The following is a 20,840-nucleotide window of genomic DNA, read 5'->3' as shown; positions in this document are numbered from 1 at the left end:
CTCCAAATATATGGTGTCTTAAGAATACCTCTTTCCAGAAGGTTCTTGAAGCTTGGTGGTGGAAAGCATAACCCACAAGTGTTAATATGAAGTAATAACACTCTTGAATTAACCATGACTTTTTAACCTTAATTGTATGTTAATACTGGGGTTTCATGCAAAATATCATAATTTTTTTTTGAAAGTACAAGGTGAAGCTTGAATTGAACAAGAGTTTTTTTAAACTATTTTATTTAGAAATATCAGAAACATCACAGTCCAATATTTCTAATGATTAAAGAGCAACAACCTCAATTAATATTTCCAGATTGTCTTTAATTATTTCTTTAAGGAGCTGCCCAGTATGTTGCATTACAAAATATTAATTCATTAAAATTTGTTCATTTTGAATTTTAACCTAAGGTTACTGTATTTTGCTCTTATTAACTATTTAATTTTCCCTTAGGTATTGAGTCATTCCTCATGTATTCTGTTCATGAAGGAATTAGAGGAATTCCTCTTGATCCAATTGACAAAATGGATGCTTTAATGCCCATATCTGGAACTTCATTTGCTGTGGGTATAGATTTCCATGGAGGTAAATAAAATATTATGTAGCTGTATTTTATATTTAAATTAAAAGACTATTTTTTTTCAAAACTGCTGAGTAACTACAACTTCATTTGAAGCCAATGGGAGCTACCAGTGGTTGACCCCCCTGAAAATCGATCTGTAAATATATAATTGACCAGAGTACTCAGTGAAAAATATTAAAATGTCATTTTTAAACTATAATTGGTAGTGGAAGTAAGTAATAAGAAACTGTATCCCACTCCTATTTTTGAACATTTTACAAGGAAGAGGGAGAAAAAATGTTCTCCTTTACTTCTAAGGCTAGGACAAGAAGCAATGGGCTTTAATTGCAGCAAGAGCATTTTAGGTTGAACATTAGGAAACACTTCCTAACTAATGAATTGCCTAGGGAAGTTGTGTAATCTCCATCACTGGAGATTTCTAGGAGCAGCTTAGACAAACACCTATCAGGGATGGTCTAGATACAGGGGCGGCTCTATGTATTTTGCTGCCCCAAGCACGGCAGTGAGGCAGCCTTCAGCGGCATGCCTGCGGGAGGTCTGCTGGTCCCACGCCAAAGCCACAGGACCGGTGGACCTCCCACAGGCACACCGCCGAAGCCTGCCTGCAGCCCTCACAGCGACCGGTAGGTCGTGCTTGGTGCGCTGGTGCCTGGAGCCGCTCCTGTCTAGATAATACTTAGTCCTGCCTTGAGTGCATGGGATTCGACTAGGTGACCTCTCAAGGTCCATTCCAGTCCTACTATTCTATGATTCTATGAACATGTGACTATATATAATTAATAAACACAAGTAATTAATACATGTTTAGTGTGGAAGGGGGGGAAATCAAAGAACATTTCTTAGAAGGGTTGTAGGACTTTAGAGGTGAATACTTGTATTTCTGTGGCTTGCACACGTGATCTGATATTTGATGTTTTACAGACCATTATGATGCCCATATAATGTGTAGGGACAGATTTTTTTCCCCACTCTTCTTTGTGCTGCTCAGTGGAGACTGTAGAGACTGGTCAAATTTTCTTATCTGGGAATTCTCCATACTTTAGGGAGTCTTTAGCATTCAGAGTATAGCAGGCTTCTGAGTGCTGTGGAAGGTTGCTGGTGCCAGTGTGAGGGATGTATTATAGGAGTGCAAGGAAGACCTGGTAGAGGAATATGAGAATCAACTTATTCCTCTACACATATCCTCATCCTCACCTGATGAAGGGATCCATCAAACATGTCTACTATAGACGACTTCAGGGCCTTCCAGGATCTTCTCCAAAGGATGGCAGAATCCCCCTGGAGATAGTTCAGGAGAGATCTCACAAATTGTTTTACATTTTACACCTGACTTCCTGAAGTTGTTTAGCCATGCCTATTAATAAAGCCATTCTTGAACCTTGTAGATTCCTGCATCTTTATTAGCCACATCTAAGAGGGCAGATCACAGGTATCAAGTTCCCCCTTAGGGGTTGGGGTGCTTTTTTTCACACCATGTACCTGTGACATTGTTTATAACAGCAGCACACAAGAAGTCTAAGTTGCCTGGGACACCTAAGTCTACCACCAGAGAAAAAGAACCCTTTACTCTCGGAAAGACTGTGTAGTGACATTTCAACCTCTGTGTCTCTATACAACAGCACAGAAGAGGAAGCAAAACAGATTTCATTCATTTCCTTTACAGAGTCCTCCTTCTTCTTGTAATCAATACCAACAAAGAGCCCCTGATTTCTGCAGCAATGGTGGTCAGTGGCCTGGGCTGGAGCAGCGGCCAGGCCTTGGTCGGAGCCGAAATACATAATTTAAATGAATATTTAGGGGTCCTCTGCCCCTGCTTGCCACCCTCTTGTGCATACCACTGCTTATTAGCATTCAAACATGTGGGACTTTCAATTAGCACTATTAGAGTACATCTGGCTGCTATATTGGTGTCTCACCCACCTGCTGATGGTCATTGAATTTCTTTTCTTACCCTACTATTTCTTGGGTTTTAAAAGTCCTAATTCATGTGTTTCTGATAATTAATGAGCCCTTCCCTACCTGAGACTTAAACATGGTACTTACATGTTTGATGGACCCTCCCGTTGAGCCCATATCATTGTGTTTTCAGTATCACCTTTCTATTAAAACTAGTGTCCTCAGTTTGTAGGATGGGTGAAATTCAAACTTTAATGGCTTCACTGTCTTATTCAATATTTCATTGGGAGAGAGTAACTCTCAGACCACATCTGAAATTCCTACTAAAATAGATTCATATAAGCCAGTTTATATATCTACTGGTATTTTTTCCTAAACCTCATGCCTCCATAGCAGAGGCCAAGCTCCACGCACCAGATGTCTGTACAATTATGTCCTGTTATATTTCTAGGACAATGGCTTTCCTCTAGCCTTTTTATGGCTTTTGACAGTAACATCTAAAGGGCAAGCCCTTTCATCTCAAAAGCTTCCTAAATGGGTTACAGACTGCATTAAAATCTCCTACTGGTTGAATAAATTGCCAGTTCCTTCTTGAGTTAAGATACATTCCACTAGTGTCCAAATAGCAGCAGTGGCTTGTTTAAGATGTATCCTTATCCCTGAAATCTGTAGAGCAACTACTTGGAGTTCGAGTCATACATTCACCAATCAGTCCTCCGTTGTCACAGCTTCTAGGTCAGATGCTTTGTTTGATAGGGCTGTTTTACAGTCATTATTTAAATAGGGATTCCTATTAATCCCTTGAGGGGCAAGTACTATCCACTCACCTACAGTGGGATCTTTGTGGACAAGGAAGTGGTTACTTATTTACAATAACTGGAGTTCTTCAAGATGCCTTTTGCCATTTAGATCCCCAGACCCACTCTCCTTCCCCATTGATATAGAATCCTCACCCAAAATTCTATATTGGTGAAGGAGCTGAACAGTGGCAAGGCCTTTCTGCATTTTATACCCTCACTGTTGGTGATGCAAGAGTATGCAGGTACATGCACAGCACCAATGGACTCTGCTGTATGAAATATTCCAGGCTCCCATGAATGAAACACAAATATGTACAGAGGGATCTGTCTGGACAAAGGTTTCCCAAAGAGCTCCAATTACTCTAAAGTAAGTAACCTCTCTTCAGGTGTTCAGGAGGAGCAGTTTCAAAGCTACCCAGGAAAAGAAGAGACCAAGCAAGAGACCCAGTACACCAGCACGTCTGAGCAAAGGGTAGTCCTGAAACACTTAGACACTCTGTGCTTGGCAAAGCTTCAGAGAGTACCACCACATTTTTTATTTTCCAGTCTGACCTCTTGTAGCCCATAAAGGAGATTAAATAGAATGTACTACATGGCACTGAGGCACTGGTAGTTGCTCTCAGAATGAAACTTGTTTGCAAGTGCCTCAATGGGACAAAAAACTTTGAGAGCTAGGGAGATTTATAGCATTTCTCATAGGCAGCTGAGATCCAAGAGCGAAAATCAAGCAAATATGGTATTTTTAGTGGGAAAAGAAGTGTGTTATTTTTTCTGGACAAATTCATTGGCAAGTAAAATTTCTCCATGAATTATCATTGCTTTTAATAAAATTGACAGCAGATAGTATGAATTTGTGGTTAATGCATCCAACCCCAAATAACTAAACAATGTAAAGAAAATATGTAAGATGCAGTAATTTTTTGATCATTGACAAATGTAGGCTTATATCTTGGAGAAGGTATCCCTTTGTAGTCTCCTGAGGTTCTGGAGGCCATGGAGGATCCTCCCTACTGTGAGCAGGTCTAGATGTGGAGTTGGAAAATGTACAGTTGGGGCTGTTGTCATGCATGCATCTAGGGCTGTTAATCATCTCCTGCTATGCAGGACTGTGATTTTTGGTAATGTGTAGTAGGACATAGTGGATGGATTTGAAGCAATGTGGTTCCCAAAGTGTGGTGGGATGATAAATGGCACACATCCCTATTTTGGTATGAGCCCATCTTGCCAACAGAAAGGGCTATTTTTCTATGATTATGCATATGTTGGTAGATCACCAGATATGCTTCCCTGGTATCACTATGGGCTGATCAGGGCAGGTTCATGACATTCTTTAAGAACACAGGACTGTTCAGAAAGCTACAAGCAGGGACAGTCTATCTTGAACAGTAGATTATCATCAATGATACTGAAATGCCAATAGTGATTCTATGCCACCTAGGCTACTGCTTGTTCCCCTGGCTCATGAAGCCATTTGCCAGCCACCTTAACAGCACAAAGGAAAGATTCATTTACAGTTCAGCAGGTATTGAATGTGCTTTTGGCAAATTGAAGGGACACTAGCAGTGTTTACACACTATATTAGAGCTAAGTGCGAAAAATATCCCACTGATTATAGCTGTCTGTTGCGTCCTGCATAATATCTGTGAAGCAAAGAGAGAAGAACACCTGCCAGGAGGGCGGAGGTTTAGCAGCTCTTTGCTGACTTGGAACAGTTCAAGACAAGAACTTAGTGTGATGCTATGTGGTTAAGGGAGGATTTAAAAGAGCTCTGTAATGGAAAGCCATAGTGGTGTTCTGGACTGGACTGTTCTTTGTGCCTGGAGCTTTGCGTGCTGCTAGGAATTGTGTAGTGCTGCCTGTACTTTTATAAGTGTTTTTTCCTGAACCAATGAGTTATTTTGTGCTTGCCGTACATTTATAAATACTGTCAGATTTGAGTACTGCTGTGTATTCTGCAGTATGAGTTGTGAACTATAAAGATAATTTTATTCTCCAAAACCAGAAATTTATTGAGTGGCAAAAGCAGCATACAAAAAAGCCATAGCCAATGCAACAGAGGGTCCTGTGGCACCTTTAAGACTAACAGATGTATTGGAGCATAAGCTTTCGTGGGTGAATGCCCACTTTGTCAGACGCATGTAATGGAAATTTCCAGAGGCAGATATAAATATGCAGGCAAGAAGCAGTATGGAGATAATGAGGTTAGTTCAGTCGGGGAGGGTGAGGTCCTCTGCTAGCAGTTGAGGTGTGAACACCAAGGGAGGAGAAACTGCCTCTGTAGTTGGATAGCCATTCACAGTCTTTGACACCATCAGATCAGGATTAAACAATGCAGTAGAAACTTTTAACATAAATTAATGGAATAAAACTTTACAATTGGAAAGGCAGCAAACAAATTCTTCTATCCATTTGAGTGTACAAGTATAGTTTTGTGTGGCTTATACATATGTCAACCGGTTAGGGTAAGTGAAACTGTTTTTTTTGTTGTCCTCAGGTGTGGAATGGTGCGGGGCACATGTGGCATGGTGGAGGGTGTAGAGAGCTGCTATCATGTAATACTGAAAGGACTCTGGGATTTTTACAACGATAGGTCAACCAGGATCTGCAGCATTTGGGTTTCTTTCCTGAGAAGATTTATTATGTCCTGGTGCATTTTTGTCTCCTTTTCCTGCTGGGACTCCTGGGACTTTTTCCTGTTCGCTCTTTCCTTCTCCAGGCTGTCTGCCATGTTGGCCCTTTGTTCTAGGCGTGATGCAGCACTGGCTTGCAGGATCTTGCTGAACATGTCCTCCCTAGTCCCTCTTCTTTCTCCTCCTCATCAGGGTCAGGCATTCTGTGGGTGTGGAGCAGGCATCCTGCAAGGCCACTGATGAAAACAGACAGATGAAACCTTAGATTTACCATTACTATAGAAAGGGAAAGATAAATTTCAAAATTCCCTTTCCTTATTGCCATAAAACCTTTGAATAAAATGTGCTTATCGACGTGTCAGCTTTGGAGTGCCTACCCTGACTCAGGAGAGTTAGAGGTATGTGGGATTCAGCAGTTAGATCCAATCACACCAGATTGGGTTCTGTCTAGGGAGCGTGGCTGGATCAAGTCATAACAATATTCTTGCTGAAGCATATGGAGCATCTGGTACAGGCCACTACTAGAGAAAGCATGCTGGACTAGATAGACCACTGGGTTGATCCATTACAGCAGTTTCTATGTTCCTGTGAAATTCCAGTTCAGCATGAATGATTTTTGAATAGTGTTTTCCCAAAAAAGGTTATGAACATTTTCCAAAAGTGAGTACCTCATGTTTTAGTTCCCCGCTCACACACTGTCTTGTCTGAATTGTTTCCAGCTTTTTAGTACAAAATAAAATTCTACCTGACCTATAATCTGAATTTCAGACAGATTTGGTTTTCTTTGGCAAAGATGTGGGGTCAAAATTGGAAAGTATTGCCTCAATGAAAGAGATTGGCATCTCTCCATGGTAAGCTCAAATATATTATGCTTTGTAATATAACCCTCATACCATATGACTAGGACCCTACCAAATTCATGGCCATGAAAAATGCATCACGGACCATGAAATCTGGTCTCCCCCCATGAAATCTGGTCTTTTGTGTGCTTTTACCCTATACTACATGGGGGAGGGGAACAATGTTTCTCAAATTGGGTGTCCTGACCCAAAGGGGGGCGCAGGATTGCCACCCTTATTTCTGTGATGTCTTCAGAGTGGCAGCTGTTTGCCAGGTATCCAGCTCTGAAGGTGACACTCTGCCAGCAGCAATGCAGAAGTGAGGGCAATACCATACCATGGCATCCGTACTTCTGTGCTGCAGCCTTCAGAGCTGGGTGGCCGAAGAGTGGCAGCTGTTGACTTAGAGCCCAGCTCTGCAGGCAGCAGCGCAGAAGTAAGGGTAGCAATACCATACCATGCCATCCTTACTTCTCCACTGCTTTCCAGCTACCTATGACCAACTATTAAAACAGCCACATATGTTATGCCAGTTGCTGCAAATGGCAGAGCAAACAAATCTTAACCTACATTTCTGAAATCCCTTTCTAAAACCAGAAATTTTGATGTGTGAAAGAGTATCATTGTGCCCTGCCCTTTTAAAATATATTTTTATGTTCTCAGCCCTCATCAGCTCAGAGTAGCGAGGGTTTATATTTCATTTTATTTTTATTTATTTATTTCATTTTGTTTTAAATTGGAAGCTTATTTCTAAAACTGAGTCTCATGGGCTTTCATACGCTGCTCTTTTGGCCCAGTTAGTGTGTCAGCATAATGTATGTATTTTCTTATATAAAGTACTATATACTTCCATTTTAAATGCAAATATTTATTAATTACCATAGTTTGAAAAAGTCATGCTTTTAATACTAGGAATCGATCCTATTCAACTTATTCATAAATGATCTGGAGAAAGGGGTAAACAGTGAGGTGGCAAAGTTTGCAGATGATACTAAACTGCTAAAGATAGTTAAGTCCAAAGCAGACTGTGAAGAACTTCAAAAAGATCTCACAAAAGTAAGTGATTGGGCAACAAAATGGCAAATGAAATTTAATGTGGATAAATGTAAAGTAATGCACATTGGAAAAAATAACCCCAACTATACATACAATATGATGGGGGCTAATTTAGCTACAACAAGTCAGGAAAAAGATCTTGGAGTCATCGTGGATAGTTCTCTGAAAATGTCCACGCAGTGTGCAGAGGTGGTCAAAAAAGCAAACAGGATGTTAGGAATCATTAAAAAGGGGATAGAGAATAAGACTGAGAATATATTATTGCCCTTATATAAATCGATCGTACGCCCTCATCTCGAATACTGCGTACAGATGTGGTCTCCTCATCTCAAAAAAGATATACTGGCACTAGAAAAGGTTCAGAAAAGGGCAACTAAAATGATGAAGGGTTTGGAACAGGTCCCATATGAGGAGAGATTAAAGAGGCTAGGACTCTTCAGCTTGGAAAAGAGGAGACTAAGGGGGGATATGATAGAGGTATATAAAATCATGAGTGATGTGGAGAAAGTGGATAAGGAAAAGTTATTTACTTATTCCCATAATACAAGAACTAGGGGTCACCAAATGAAATTAATAGGCAGCAGGTTTAAAACAAATACAAGGAAGTTCTTCACGCAGCGCACAGTCAACTTGTGGAACTCCTTACCTGAGGAGGTTGTGAAGGCTAGGACTATAACAGCGTTTAAAAGAGAACTGGATAAATTCATGGTGGTTAAGTCCATTAATGGCTATTAGCCAGGATGGGTAAGGAATGGTGTCCCTAGCCTCTGTCTGTCAGAGGGTGGAGATGGATGGCAGGAGAGAGATCACTTGATCATTGCCTGTTAGGTTCACTTCCTCTGGGGCACCTGGCATTGGCCACTGTCGATAGACAGGATACTGGGCTAGATGGACCTTTGGTCTGACCCAGTACAGCCTTTCTTATGTTCTTATGAATATTCTTTCCAGGTATTTTATCACATATATTAATATGGGTATTTTTAAATTACCTCATAGATTTAGATCACTAAACTACTTACACATTTTCTATTTTGGAAAATAAGCATAACATCCTTGGTTAATCTGGGTGTTTTAAAGAACACTGTCAACATTTGTTTATTAAATGGCTTATTTAAAAAGATCAATTATCTGATGTGCACACTTTAAATAGTATGCCTCTCCTTTTTTCTTTTAAAAAAGTTACTATTTTTTTGCCCCATCTATATTCATGCGAGTGTTTTTTTGCTATCTCTGAAAGCCAGTCCAAACATGTTCTGCCCCACTTCTCACGCTAACACCCTTTCTGACTGTGTACCCGGGTACCAGCTGTTTGCTGTTTATACAGTTTCAGCTCTGCTATTTCATGGTCTGGGGAACAGGATGCACCATCAGCAAAACAGTGATAATGACTTTTCAGAAAGTGCTGTTAATTGCACCAAGTAAACAAACATTTTCTCTGTAATCCTTCTTAGTTATGATCTTAAGAGTTATCTATTTGTAACAATAGTAGATACAACATTTTCATGTTGTCTCATCTACCCAATACACTTTTGTAGGTAATTCACACACCATCATACACTGCCTCTCAAAAGCAGGATTTCCTTGTAAATAGAACAGCTTGAAATGGCTCTCTTTGTAAACTATACAATGCCAAATGAATTTGCACAAACTTTAGAGAGTCTAGTTCTACCTACTTTCTCAATTTGAACCAGTTACTCAAGGCCATATTTGATTTTTTGTTTTTTTAAATTTTGGCCATATTTTATTTTTGGAGTTACAGGCCCAATGCATGTCCTTCTGACGTAGGACATTTATGTGTTTGGGGTGGGTTTAGAGAGAATTTGACAGCGGTGTCTGTGAGAAACTGCAGAAAGATGAACAGTTTGGCTTCAGTTTTTGAGCACAGAGTTGTACTTTGTTAGCATTCTGAAACTGGTCCACATGTATGTAAGTTTTGCTGTTGCTTTTGTTGTTTCATGTCTATTAGTTCATGAAAATAATAGGAGATATGTGCACAATGAAAATAAAAATAAACAGGGAAAGAATATCCTGGATCTTTATCAACTAGTCATTTCCGAGAGAAAATAACTCACTCCATAAGTCGAAGACTCTACTTGACCACTTTGAAGACAGAATTTAGCCATCTATTCAAATGGAATTACAATATGTTTACAGTGTTAACTTAGAAGATGAGTCACAAGTTGTCAAATTTCTAAACTTCCTTTGTATCATTACATGAGTTTTTTTCACATCTTTATTAGATATACGTGATGATTCCAAACATTTTATCTGCATGATTGCCAAGAGAAGGGGGTAGATGTAGGAAGTTCCCAATATTTGCCCCATAATATTTAAGAGCCCCAAATGTTGTTGAAATAATTATTTTTAAAAAGCAGTACTGGCATTAAAGAAATAACATTAGTACAAATATGAAGGTATCGCATTGGAAAGCATACTGTTAGTATATTATTTTTATTACAAGTATTATGGCAGTAAAAGCAATGGCCCAAATCAGGGTCATGGCCCTGTTGTGATATTAGTTGTAAATATACAGTAGTATAAGACAGTCCTTGTTCTTAAGATCATTGGATCTACTCTGATTTTCATTACTGGAAGATCTAGCCCATTGTACATTTATTTTTTTAAATGGAGAAGATGGGGAAAATAAGTAGTTAGAGATGGGGATGGTGTTTAAATATTATCTTAATCCTGGGGTAGGTATTAATATAATAATGTTAAAATTGTGAAGAAACAATGTAGTTCCTCATGTGGATGATTGAGCAAAAATGTGAGGTTCATTTTGAGCAGAACATTTTTCATTGAATTATTCCCCAGTCAAGGTGATAGCTTTTACTAATTATATTTTTTCTGTCTGTATTTTTTCCCCCAGGAAATGACACAATTTACTGGACTGACATGGGTTTCAACAAAATTAGCAGAGCTAGACGAGACCAGACCTGGAAAGAAGACATAATTTCAAATGGCTTGGGAAGGGTTGAAGGCATAGCAGTGGATTGGATAGCGGGTATCACCAATGCCTTTATTATTTCTTAAATACCTTTTTGATAGACCTTTTTTATGCTAAAACCCCCCCTACTTGATAATAGTAGACTTCTGTACTTCTAGCCACAGAGGTGCATTTTTTTTCTTTCTGCTTCACTCTCTCCTATATTTAGAGCCTCTGATATGTTTTTTTCATATTGACGATCACTCACTGTGAATTTAGCAAAAATCTCCCAAGAATTCCATAAGGTGGAAAAAATGGTTTTAGACATTCTCTTATGCTTGAAGACAGTTGGAAAATTAAAATGCCCCCTGTTTCTTAGGTGTGGAGTTTCAACTTTGTTTTGATACATACAGATTTGGTTTGGACCTTAAGATAGAAATGTTTGAAAGTAGGATTAAAAATTACAAATTTCACTTCAGTGTATGTTCATAATAACTATGTTTAATGAGAGAGTAATAAAACCTAAAAACATATTAAAACAAATACAGAACATTATTCTCTGCTACTATGTTTTATGCAGCTGAGATTAAACAGCAGCTGGTCTTTTAAAGAAGTAGTTTATTTTCTTAGTAATTTCTTGGTATTTCTCCTAGGTAACATATATTGGACAGATCATGGCTTCAACTTAATTGAAGTTGCTAGACTCAATGGCTCATTCCGATACGTAATTATATCCCAGGGTCTGGACCAGCCAAGATCCATAGCAGTGCACCCAGAAAAAGGGTAACTTAAATATTTCTATATCTTTGTAAAAAAATGCATGCTAATATTAAAACTCTACAATTAGTAAATTGGGCATTCATTCTGACATCTGTTTACCGCTAGAGTCTTCAATAAAACCAGACAAAGATTGTACTGTAAAAAACAGTTTTTTATAAAAATTGGATGTTCTCATATACTGAGATACTTACTATGACATCTCTGTTTAAACTAAATATTACAGTCTACTTCCCTATTTGCAGAACAGTTTCCCTACTCTTAGACTGTCTTTTACCTGAAGGCTAGCAAGAGATCAGAAGTGTGCTTAATTTTTTTGAATCCTCTTTAAGTTTTCAGCACATTGTCAGAATACAAACTACCCAACTATAATAAGCCCAATGTGGTGATGAACTATTAGAATGGTGTAATTCTTTGATGGCCATAAATATCAATGTGTTGGCCCCAATCTAACATCTTCTCCGCACCAAACAAGAAGATCTCCATTGTTCATGGACAAACTATATCTGATGAAGTGCTTAGGTACAAGAATAGAATGGTGGTGGCACAAAACATTCTTCAGATCCATCCACCAATTGCAAAGTGCTGCGGACTATGCTGATGTAATAACAGATCCCCTTACCATCACAGCTGCACAGCTGTTGCCAGCACAGGTGTTCTGGATTGTGTAAGTGAAACATCAGACATAAACATTGACCACTACAAAGAATTCTCATCCTACTTTGAAGAAAATATCAACTATGAAAAGGACTTCCCGAGACAAAATATTCTAAATCACACCAGATTACATTAACTGTATGATAGAATTTGGCTTCATTATACATGGGGAAGCCCAGAGACATAGTTGAGTGACCACATATAAACAGAACCTGGGCCCTTCCTGACAAGCAAAGACAAGTGGAGAACAACTGTGTCTACTGCTAATGCATTATCAATGTCTCTTTCAGAAAATTGAACTTGCCAACCTCCCGGAAAACACAAAAGTCCCTTAGAAAGTCATATATACGTCTATATATCTCATTTTCCACAGATTCAACCAACTCCCATCATAAGGAGATCAAATACCTACAGGAAATCAGCTTTTACATTCAGTCAGGGGAGTTCTTCAAAGTGGTGTGAAGCCTAGAGTGGTTCTTCCAACTTACCACTAAGCCTCGACATTCAGTTAGCATCAGTGATGGAAAAGGACTTCTGAAACTGTTTTCTTTTCATCCAGGATAAGGATCTAACAATAGTGATATATGTATTCTTCAGCTTGGATTATTATAAATCATTATATCTTGGGTTGAAGGTGGAAGCAACCAGAGGTTTCAGCTAGTGCAGAATCTCAAAGTCTGCCTCCTCAACATGACGTAACTCCTGTGTTCAGATAACTCCACTGATGGCCTGTCTACTTCTGCTGACAGTTCACGGCCTTGTTTTTTGTCTTCAGAACAACTAAGGGATCGGAACCCAGCTATGTGAGCGACCACATCTCTGTCTACAAATTGTCAGGACAGCTGCGCTTCTCTGAGACAAAGCACCTCAAAAAGCCCCGAATGAAGCACAGTAGAGTCAGATAAAGTACTCTTGCTCAAAGGGGCTTGTGTATTTAAACAAGCTCCAACTTCAGGGTAAATGTTTTAATGAAGATGTGACCACCATTATTTATATATTCCTCGAGTACAATTACTTACGCCTGACTAGGGAAAACTCACAGGAGGTATTGTGCAGATTTATTTTACCTGGGGAGTGCCAGCAGGTTGCAGTAGTGAGCTCTATAAATAAATCCCCCACCTAAAAGAGCTTAGAATGTAGGAAAAGAAACAGTCAGCTACTTCCAAGTATTTGGGGAGGAGAGAGGGATTGTAGCCCCAATCTTCATTCCGCAGAGACATCTAAAATCTGAAACCTGCTTATGGGGGAGGGTGGATCCAGAGGCCTTGAGTGGGAATGAATGTTAAGGAGCTTTTTCTTTCACTTAAACCTGGAAGCAGGCGTGTGTGTTTTGTGTTTCAATGCAAACATTTTTCACAGGCCGGTTCCTGACTGTCTCCTGTTTTAAATTACTAAAGGAATAAACCCTAAATAGCCATATAAGGAGGTAAAAGAGAAATGGCAGTGCTAAAAATGAGAATTTTCTTGTTTGCTATGGTAGGGGGGAAAAATCTTTGTACTGGATTACTGTGCCTTCTCTTTCTCTCCTCTAATCTTAAAATACTATGATTTGGTGCAACGCAAAAGTAGCTAGTACAACAAATGGCAGGTGAATTACTGTCTGGAGGATTTTGTTCAGTAATTCCAGTTGAAGTACAAGACAGTAGAAAAAAAAGAGAACAGTGTACTGTGCATGAAATGATTTATGAACAAATTCAGTAGTGGAAAGATTCTTTAGTTTCTGCAGTCTTGTTAAGCTTTCTAGGTTTCAGAGTGTGTTCAAAATGATTGAGGAAGTGGAGAATACGAAGGTACATTAATTAGTAAGTGTTCCTCTTGTGGCAAGACAGTATATCCCAATTTGGCTGGATCTCTGTCTTTTATTCAAGCCTCAAAAATGTCACTTGAGATAAATTCTGAAGTTGTAAACCTCTACCCAGCCCCAGACTGCACCTCTGTGATTTCTTCAGGAAAGAATGAAGTCTCTGGGGCAAAGACATCTTTTGAATAGGTGGATGGTGGTAATAAATTCTTTATTATGTGAGATGTAGGCCTCCTTTCCTCACTCCTCCCCCTCTTGCCTTCTTTCTAGATAAACCTTTAATAGCTGCTTATACCCCAGCTCTATGTCAATGAAACCAAAGTTGACAGCTGCAAAAGGGAAATGAAAATGACTATTGTTAAACCCTTATAAGTAAAGTTGAGAGGGAAATTGTTTTCTTATCCCTTGAAAATTTTAGAGATGTTGAAAAATTTCTCATTCTGCATTAGGAAGAACCAGAGATCTTCCAATATTTTTTTCACAAAAAAACAGTGTGAGCAAAATCACAGAATAGCCAATAATTCAGTGGTTATGGCACTCATGGGATGTAGGAGGGAGGGGAGAACCAGGTTTGAGCCTCTGTTTTCCCTGAGTGAGTACAGGGACTTGTATCTCCTGCATCTGAGTTGTCTCCTAACCATTGGCCTATCAAGCCAGTCACTCTCCCTCTCTCTCTGTGGCCCAATTAATTAGTTATACAAAGTGCAACAGCTCCAACAGCAGTGATCACAGACTATAACCCATTTGTTAGGGCACTCACCTGTGATATGAGAGAACTGTGTTCAAATCCCTGCTGTCAATCAGGCATCTCCCCAGTCTTCTGCATCCTATGTGAATACAGGTAGGTATCACTGGGGAGCTCTCTCTCTTTCTCTGGTTTTGAGCAGAAATACCATCATGGATCTCTGGGAAACATTCCTGAAAATTTTAATCAAAACAGCCCCTTTCAAGTTTGATGAACTGGTGTTTTCGGTCAAAAAACAAATTATCTTCAAATTCCCAAACAGCTCTATTTATTAATTCTGCCAGTCATAGCAAAATATAAACCATGCATCGTTCATCCCCTTCTGATAATGTTTCTAGATAGTAATATAAACCATACTGAGTAAGTTCAGAAAGGTACCTTAGACCTATACGGCAACTTGTCTGCCTCACCTCACTTATGCCTGCAAGATGATATGGATTTGACTAATTTTGATTTTCTTGGATGAAGCCAAGGAGAACGTTCCTGATTAGTTTAGGTATTTTAACTTCATGTACTTACCTAATTCACACTGAAAAATTTCAGAAATACTGAAGACTGATTCCTCTGTCCCATTCAAATTAACCTCAGATATTTCATATTAACTTCAAGTAGATTAAGCTTAACATCGTCTCTTTTCATCCTGTTGTTTCCTCTCTATATAGGGAAGTGCCATCTTCAGAGATCCACAAGATACGTACATTGACACCCTTCTGGGAAGGTCCTATACATTTTTCTACATCAGTTAGCAACATCTATTCTGTGTCATTCTGCTAGTGTTTTGATATTTCAGGGCTTCTTTCCCTACAAACTTCTGGTTAGGAGTCCCAAATGAATTTTTACCTTACTAGATATGGTTTTTGTGTGTAACTGGAGTTGTCTCAGACAAGCAGTTAGCGCTCTAAGAGGAAGACTAACAAGTGTTTAGTTGAACTAAAGAATGAAGAACTGTTTTTCTGAAGTCAGCATTCAATGTAACTTCTATGTCAAGAAAATAATGCTGATTAAACATGTGAATACAAGTATAGTTAATCTTGGAGATGCTGATTGCTATTCCATAGTTAAAGGTGCATTGAAAATGTAGTTAAGGTGAGTTTTTAATCACTCATTTTTGGAAATTTTGACAGGTTATGTTTCTTTGGGTCCCTCTTTAGCTTAATATCTTAGAAACTTAGAAGTTACCTGATGTAGTTGTTAAATTCTATAGAATAAGATATGTATTATATTTAATATTTGAATAATAAAATATTATTTTTCATATTTGTCATGACGTCTTTCACTTATGACATGAAGTTTAAAGATGAATGACTTTTACTATGGACAGGAAGGATATTTTAATACAAAGAAACTAGTATATGATACTTTTAACCAGAGTGCCAGTTAAAATGGACCTCCTCTTTGTCTAGCCCCTTACAGCACCCATCTCCTCCTTCCCTACAGTTGTTGCTTCTGGCATCATTCCCTGCAACCCTATTTTAATGCTCCCCCAAAGTCAATCCAGCATCCATATTCTCTCACTCTTGTAGATGCATTTAACTAATTTATATTAAATTCATTAATACCTCATTAGCATGTCAAGATATACAAGTGTTGCCAAAGTGATAGCCAGATAGGACACCCTGGTCTTTCTCACTTGTAGGTACAATCTGCCCAGGACAAACCTGAGTCAACTGGGGAGTAGATTGCCTTTACAAGCTTTCATTTGGTCAAAGAGCGTATGTGCACTCTTCGTGAGTTCAGGAGTGCATTTAATAAGTATATAATGTTGCATTTAGTGTAGAGCTACATTTTCAACAACACTGTCCACTTTATATATAGAACAGAGGAATCTATTATTAAACTCCATTTTGGCATGTTATGAGTTATTGATAGCTATTTGTTTTGAGGATGCTGTCTCTGTAGAAAGTATTAGTGGACTAGATGTAAGAAATCTCTTATTAAAAGAAAGATCCTGCTCATTTCTTGCTAGAGGAAGCCAGGAAGAGTTTGAAATCCTCGCTACTTGGTAGAAACTAATGGTCTGAACATTAAAATATTCTATTCTATTCTATTCTATGTGTGAAAATTTAAACTTTCATATTTCACAATATTAATTCAAAAAAATCTTTCCTCAACTTCATTTAAACTGTGCCCAATGTGTTAACTATGTTCGTAATTAAAGGTGCAGTGGAGTAGAAGGGGTGTCATATGTTCCCTCTCTTCCTTTGAGCTGGTGTTCTGTACCACAGCACTCATCTCACGGAAGGAAGCAGGCTCTGTAGACTTGCTACATTCCCTCATTCTGCTCAGAACAGGCTGTAGGCAGAGCTTTGATCTAAGCATCCCCCCTTCCCAGCATGCCCAGTGGTCTAGTTATGAGTAGTTAATTATTGAATGTAATCTCATTTTGTCAGGATATGGTGAATTAGTACCTTGGTCACTCTGCTTCTGTGTTGTTCCCCTTCCACCAACCTTCTGCCTGTCTTTTGAATATGAGTCTCTTATTTTCAGGGAATATTCCATATTTTTAGACTGAAGGTGTCTAATTTATTAAAGGTGCTCCCCGTAATAAATAAATATTCTATATTTGTATTTTAAGGGAATTCTATTTTTTTTCTTGCAGTTTTACTGTTCTGTTGGATAATAATTATAGGTCTGTGATTTAATGAGGCACCTAGTGTCAATTGACATAGCTCCATAGTCAATAGAGCTATGCTGTGTACATCAATTAAGAAACTGGTCTTTATACTCAGATGCATCCATTACATTTTAATATAGTGTGTGTGTGTTTGTTTACAGAACATAGATGAAATGTTGTAAGAATATAATTGTTAAAAATGTAAAGCTCTTCAAAAATTACTTAAATATGTTGTAAGTATATGCAAACATCATGTTCCAAAAAGCTGAATTTGTTTTATTATGGTCAGAGCTATGTTGTTATATGGCTTTTTCTTTCTTTCTTTCTTTTTTTTTTTGTACACATATGTGAGTGTATTTATTAATATATATGAAACAGAAAGTATATTCTGTTTGTTAAAGAACCTTAGCTTCAGACTTTTTTATGTTGGTTTTTGTGCTGTTCAGGAATTGACCAAAATGACCTTAACACTGCGGTAATGCAATTTTCTGCTAAATTTGTTAATAAAATACTGGATTTGTTAAGGTATATTCTAATGTGTCTCTGATATGCTCATGTTTTGTCAACATATGGAATACATCAAAATATTTTATAACAAGTTTAAAAAAGCAGAAATTGGTCCAATAAAAGATAAATCACCTACCTTGTCTAAAAAAACTTCACCACCTGTATCTTTGTATCTCAAATCAAAACATAAAGGGAAGAGCACTGCAGTTTTACAAATAAGCTACAGAAATGCAATATATAATAGGCAAATATCACTTACTTCATACAAACTACAGTAGTGGTATTAGGCCCTGATCCAAAGCATATTGAGATCAGTGTAAAAACTCCTCTTGACTTCAGGGCCCTTTTGATCAGGCCCTTAATTACCTTAGCAAACAGGGGATATCAAAGTTGACCAAGGTTTATTCTTCTCATAGAGGTGAGAAAAGGTTTGCCTTTCTGACTTTAACTTGAAGAATTGTTAATAGGGCCTAGCAGTTTCTATTAACCAGTGTCCCAAATGTTTTGATTGATCAGAAACCTAGTAGCAACCCATGAAACTGCTTGAGCTTTCGTATTGATTGCTACATTGTACATTTTTGCCTACCTAAGCTTTTGCTAAAAAGTAGAGATATTAAAACAAAGGCTGAGATATCAAGGAATTGATCAAGCAAGTTGAATAAGATGATTAGTCTCTGTAAAGCATGTTTCATCTTTAAAAGGACAGCAATGTGTTATTTATGCCAGTTCAATATCAGAATCCTTTGGAGTTTTATATTTGTAAACATTGATTTGATATGAACTGCACTTATATTTTGTTGCCAAATATATGCAGGTCTGCACATGTTCATCTATTTATTGTGAATTTCTGCAATATTTTAGGTATTTGTTCTGGACAGAATGGGGACAGACTCCCTGCATTGGCAAGGCACGGTTAGATGGGTCTGAGAAGGTTGTGCTTGTGAGCTTGGGGATTGCCTGGCCTAATGGAATCTCCATTGACTATGAGGTGTGTTCCTGTATCTTCTACTACATATTAAATGTGCATTAAATATATTGCATTACAAGTTGGTCTTCCATTTTAGCATTCTGTTATGTTCATAATACAATTCTCAGACAAAAATAGATTGTTGAAGTTTACTTTGAAATTGATCTTTAGGAAAATAAATTATACTGGTGTGATGCTCGTACAGACAAGATAGAAAGAATCGACCTTGAGAGTGGAGGGAACCGGGAGATTGTGCTGTCAGGGAGCAATGTGGATATGTTTTCAGTAGCAGTCTTTGGAGCTTACATCTACTGGTCTGACAGGTAATTTATTTTTCCATAAGTATTTGAGTCTCAAAATGTTATTTCAGTGCCAGATACTTCACCCTTGTAGGATTAGCCATTCCATAGCAAGGTCACAGAAAGGATCTCACAAAGCTATGCAATTTCCACAGAAAAGGTACTTTTGGTATTCAAAGCATATCAATGTCACAGAAAAGAGTTGATTTCTTCAGCTTCTGGTAGGCCAGCTGTCTGTCGCATTTTAATTACTTGTTTGATTTTAATTATATGAGGGTTGTTGATCAGCCATCTTCAACTTTTTTTGGCAGAGCACATGCTAATGGCTCGATCAGAAGAGGTCATAAGAATGATGCCACAGATGCTGTGACCATGAGGACCGGCCTAGGAATAAACCTGAAGGAAGTGAAAGTTTTTAACAGACAACGAGAAAAAGGTTTGCTCTTGCTAATTATATTAATAATGACTTTAATATCATATGTTACCTTTTTTGTGTATTAATTTTGGATAATATGAAAAGCAAAATCATCCTTGTTTTATGAAAGTTTTTTTTAAAATTCTCCACATTGTTCCTTTTTTAAATTATAATTTTCTAACAGTGTTCCTAAAGAAAATATATGAAACAAAATCCCCCCATCACTCTTTCAATAGTAAAACAAAACAAAAACCAGAACCATGTGTCTGAGCAGGACATGGGCCTTAAGCTGATGTAAAATAATCAACATGGATACCTGGCACTTGTCCATCACAAGTCAATGATTAAAAATTATCCAGTACCCTGTGCAAGCCTAAGGTACGACTGAAAGGGATCAAGGGAAACTCAGAATTCCAAATTTCATGTTTTACTCTAGACCATAGTTGCTTTGCCACAACCTTCTCAATCACCTTCCCCGAAAAAGAAAAGGTTGGAATTAGTACCAAAATTGTGAGATCACCATCAAGTGAGAACTTCCTCAGAGTGAGCCTAATATCAGCTTGTTCAGGGAAACCTGGCAGCCTGCCTTCCAATTGCCAGGAGGCATTAAGAATCAATCAGTAATGGATCAATACCATGCTAACTGATTTAATTAGACAGCCAAAGCTCAAAGCTTCCTGATCATCCGTAGCAACTTAAGGCGGTGGATAGGTTAACATTGATTTCAGTGGACTTTGGATCAAGCTGTTGGTGAGCAAAGCTGACCAGAATTCTAGCAGAGATTATATTTGTTTCCTTCAAACACAAAGTTACCACCAAAAAAACAGTGAATCCAGTCTAAATTGTGCACGCACACCCAAGTACATATCAAGTTTAAATTAATAAGGTTTTCCTTGTACTCTGATAAGACCATATGTCTGGTGTTCCTGGCATCCACAAAGTGCTGTAATTAAAATATTACACATCATGGAATCTGTTATGCCTTTTAGAGGATGTGGTGTTTTGTTTTTGTTTTTTGTGGGTTTGTTTTTTCATACATATGATAGACATAATGCTTACAATAAATACCACTGACTTTTCTAGTTTTCTAACATAGTGTATTTTCATTATTTTTAAAAAGATGTTTTAGTGATGTAGAATAGAAAGCTCTCTTTTGGACAATTTGCTGGGTGTTGCCATTGTTAGGGCTCTGTACATGTGATTTCAGAAGATTAAAGAGATAATATTTTGTGGACTAAAAAAAAAAATCCCTCACTCATTTTTAACTGTTTTTTTTAAGTGGGCTTAGAAAGAGTTAATATTCTGCTTTCTTGGAAGGGCTTTGTGTATAATAGAG

General features: G+C 38.0%; 1 protein-coding gene across 1 annotated transcript in view; it reads left to right on the top strand.

Moving 5' to 3' along the window:
• The window catches only part of LRP1B (LDL receptor related protein 1B), a 1,021,752-nt gene that overhangs the window by 643,238 nt on the left and 357,674 nt on the right, over positions 1 to 20,840 (top strand). Inside the window, exons 35-40 of the mRNA XM_034786032.1 lie at positions 446 to 577; positions 10,666 to 10,800; positions 11,376 to 11,505; positions 18,685 to 18,811; positions 18,962 to 19,113; positions 19,401 to 19,525. Of these exons, the coding sequence (XP_034641923.1) occupies positions 446 to 577; positions 10,666 to 10,800; positions 11,376 to 11,505; positions 18,685 to 18,811; positions 18,962 to 19,113; positions 19,401 to 19,525 (801 nt within the window). The remainder of the gene's footprint in view (positions 1 to 445; positions 578 to 10,665; positions 10,801 to 11,375; positions 11,506 to 18,684; positions 18,812 to 18,961; positions 19,114 to 19,400; positions 19,526 to 20,840) is intronic.

Source organism: Trachemys scripta, chromosome 11 (assembly GCF_013100865.1).
Source record: "Trachemys scripta elegans isolate TJP31775 chromosome 11, CAS_Tse_1.0, whole genome shotgun sequence".
NCBI classification, from domain to species: domain Eukaryota; kingdom Metazoa; phylum Chordata; order Testudines; family Emydidae; genus Trachemys; species Trachemys scripta.
Note: the sequence above shows the minus strand (reverse complement) of the source record. Positions and strands in the feature narration are given on the sequence as shown.